General features: G+C 44.3%; 1 protein-coding gene across 1 annotated transcript; it reads right to left on the reverse strand.

Annotated features, from left to right (window-relative positions):
• Positions 1-311: 311 nt before the first annotated feature.
• Positions 312-1,148, reverse strand: LOC121454512 (60S ribosomal protein L7-like). Its single transcript, XM_041661894.1, has one exon. The coding sequence runs from the start codon at positions 1,146-1,148 to the stop codon at positions 372-374; it is 777 nt and encodes a 258-aa protein (XP_041517828.1). The 3' UTR covers positions 312-371.
• Positions 1,149-3,418: the final 2,270 nt, after the last annotated feature.

Here is a 3,418-nt window from a genome sequence, read left to right on the forward strand (position 1 = left end):
GATTAGAAAAAAATGAATAAGAAAATAGTTTCTAAAAATTTCCTTAACCTTTCTGAGTTTGATGCTGTATTAGGGACCTTTGAGAATTGCAACTACACACAGAGTGTGAATTTGTGATATATTTGCATATTTATATACGTATTCATGCACATATGCATTTATTAGATTGGCCTCTAAGATAACAGATTACAAAGTCCCACAGTGAAACTGCAAGTTAGGGGCTAGGATGCCAAGTGGTGGCTCAGTCTCAGAATTAAATGGTATAGTTACTACTCAGGGTCTAAGACCAGAGAGTTTTTTTTTTTTTTCAGTTTGCCAAGCTGTGACTGTTTATTAACTGACCAGATTACAAAAATACCATGGGCAACACCTTAGTTCATCCGTCTAATAAGCCTGTTTATCTGGTCTTCCCTGTTGCCAGCATCTCCACCTTCCACAAAATGAGTTGTCTTTTTCTTCATTCCACCTCGTGGAGAAGACAATTTGAAGGGCCACAGGAAGTTATTCGCTTCCTTGAAGCGTTTTCCAACTGTATAGATTTCATGAATTAGATCCTCCATGCAGATGATGCCGTATTTACCAAGAGACCGAGCAATCAAGGAATTATCTGTCAAGGCAATTCTCTTCTTATGAATTTTGCCATAGCCGCGTTTGTAGATGAGCTCATTTACTGACTTCAGATTGGGGTACCCCCATGCAATGTATGGTTCCACAATCCTCAGCATGTTGATTGAAGCCTTGATGAGCTTAACAAAGGTGCCATTGAAGATCTGCCGCAGATGAAGAAGCTGCAACACCTTGCGCACCTTTGGGCTTATACCATTGATACCTCGGATTCTGATGACGAACGCCAGCTTCGGTTCTGCGGGCACGTAGAAGTTCCCAGCTTTCCTTGCCATCCTGGCCATGCGAATCTCCGTCCGGTACATTTGCCTGTACTCCTTGTGATAGTACTTTGCTTTCTCATAGATGAGCTTCCTCTGGGCCCTTCGCAGTGACTTCAGGGCAATCTTCTTCCGAAGGCTCTTCACCTTCAACTCTGCGAAATTTCTTCGCTTTTTCTTCAGGGTTCCTGGCGCAGCAGGAACCTTCTTTTTCTTCTGGGTTCCCGGTGCAGCAGGAACCTTTTTCTCCGGCACAGCCTCCATGGTTCCAGGCGGAAAAAAAAAAAAAAAAAAACAGAGCGACCTGAGAGTCCTGGACTCTTAACTAAACCTCAGAAGAAGAAGGGAGAGACTACCTTCTTCTGTGCTCTTCCATCAGAGCTCCCAGCCAATTCGACTGTCTCACCCACACATAAGCAGATCTGCCTGACTCAAGCACAGTCTTCCCTGCAAGCACCCTCATAGACGAAACCAGAAGAGCCTTATTAGCTTTGTAGGCTCCCCACAATCCAGTCAAAGTGATGCCCAATGTCAACCACCCAACACAGTTTTACCGATTACAGACCTGTGGTTTGGAGAAGTTGGTCTGCTCTTTCTATTCCTCCCTTATGAGGAGATCTCAGTTAAATGTCCCCAGCACTCTGGTCACTTGATTAAAGGCTGCCTGCTACGCACCCTGCTCCAATAGGACACTACTCTCTTTATAGCTGCTCTAATTGCAGATTTTCTGCTATAAATATATCTTGTGGGGTCTATGTAAATATCCCATTCTTCATGCAAGTTTCTATTTCTCTATGCGTTTATATTGCCATGGGCTTTCTGTCTATCCAGACAACCCTAAGGCATCGCAGTGCTCATCTGTTTGATGCTGAAACTAGCATCCCGTGCCTTTTTGCTGTGCCTCCCATCAGTGCCTTGCTTTTGAGTACAAGTTCATTCTCAGTTCCTTGCCTCAGGCCTGGCATTCTTCTACAAACACGCTGACTCTTTTGTGGAGAACCAGACCATCTGAGTTAGGGTTCCTATGGCTGTGGAACACCATAGCTGAAAAGCAAGTTGGAGAGAAAAGAGTTTATTTTGACTTAAACTTCTACATTGCTATTCATCCTTGAAGGGAGTCAGGGCAGGAACTCAATCAGGGCAGAAATCTGGAGGCAGAAGCTGATGCAGAAGCCAGGGAAGGGTGCTGCTTATTGGCTTGCTTCCCCTGGCTTGCTCAGCCTGCTTTCTTACAGAACCCAGGACCACCATCCCAGCAATGGCACCACCTACAATGGGCTGGACCCTCCTATATTGATCTAGCCTAAGAGCGCTATCTCACGGAGGCATTTCCTTGACTGAGGCTCCTTCCTCTCTGATGACTCTAGCTTATGTCAAGTTGACACAAAACTGGCCAGTACACATATTTTGTAGAAGACAAAAATAAGGTGTGCTCGCTGCTATTAGAATTTCTTTTACTCTAGACAAAGCTGGCGGGAGCTAGCTATACCAGGTTTATGCTTCTGTGTACACACATGTGTATTTATATGTACATGGCACATGCATTTTTACATTTTTTGGTCTTTCTATGCTGATTAATCTTTATTACTACCTTGGTTAGAAGGAGCCACACCTCCAAAAGTATCAGCAAAGACAGTTCTAGAGAACTACCTGAAAATGGAGAAAGACCCTCTCTGAATGTGAGTGGTACTATCATCATGGGCTGGGTGCCCAGATGAACTAGAAGGGGAAAAGGAAGAGAAAGCTGAGTGAGTGCAGAAATTCTTTCTGCTCTCTGATTGGCTGTGAGGTAACTGCTCTGCTCCACCACACCTCCCCATCACTGTGGACTGACTCCTCCAAATCCGTGAGCAGAAGCAGGTGGAGTGGATTTGAGACCAGACAGACCTTGTTTCTTTTCTTTTTTTTTTTTTTAAATATTTATTATTTATATAATATTCTGTCTGTGTATATGTCTGCAGGCCAGAAGAGGGCACCAGACCCCATTACAGATGGTTGTGAGCCACCATGTGGTTGCTGGGAATTGAACTCAGGACCTTTGGAAGAGCAGGCAGTGCTCTTAACCTCTGAGCCATCTCTCCAGCCCCACAGACCTTGTTTCTACAAGCAACACGCAGACGAGATCCCAGAAAAGATATCAGAAAATAAAATGCAGAGCCTCTCAAAGGTGGAAGTGAGCATAAAGGTTGGAGAAGGCAGGGTTACTGCCAGGGGCGCCACACGGAAGTGGTCAGCTTGAGTGACACCGGGTCTATGAGGTGGATGTTGGAAACGGCTGACTGATGACCTGCTTCCACTTGGCTGCTGGGGGACTTTAGAGTTATTTGCTCAGTCGAACCGGAACCAGCCTTTTTGGACTAATGCCATCTGAATCGGATGAATCTTTAGTCCAACATTTCCTGATTTTGAAGAGCAAATCTTAAAGAGGACAAAGCATTTCATATCCCCCATATTTACTGGTTAAAGACAGCAGCTTGAATATTTGAATGTTTTTTTCTTTCATTTCTTCACTAAAATGAGAGTAAATGATTTTT

Source organism: Microtus oregoni, unplaced genomic scaffold (assembly GCF_018167655.1).
Source record: "Microtus oregoni isolate MIOR12 unplaced genomic scaffold, Mior012 000012F_ref0000307, whole genome shotgun sequence".
Lineage (NCBI taxonomy): Eukaryota > Metazoa > Chordata > Mammalia > Rodentia > Cricetidae > Microtus > Microtus oregoni.

Bases quoted from the DNA above. Each gene is read 5' to 3' on its own strand.
- LOC121454512 (XM_041661894.1), bottom strand. From the start codon at position 1,148: ATGGAGGCTGTGCCGGAGAAAAAGGTTCCTGCTGCACCGGGAACCCAG.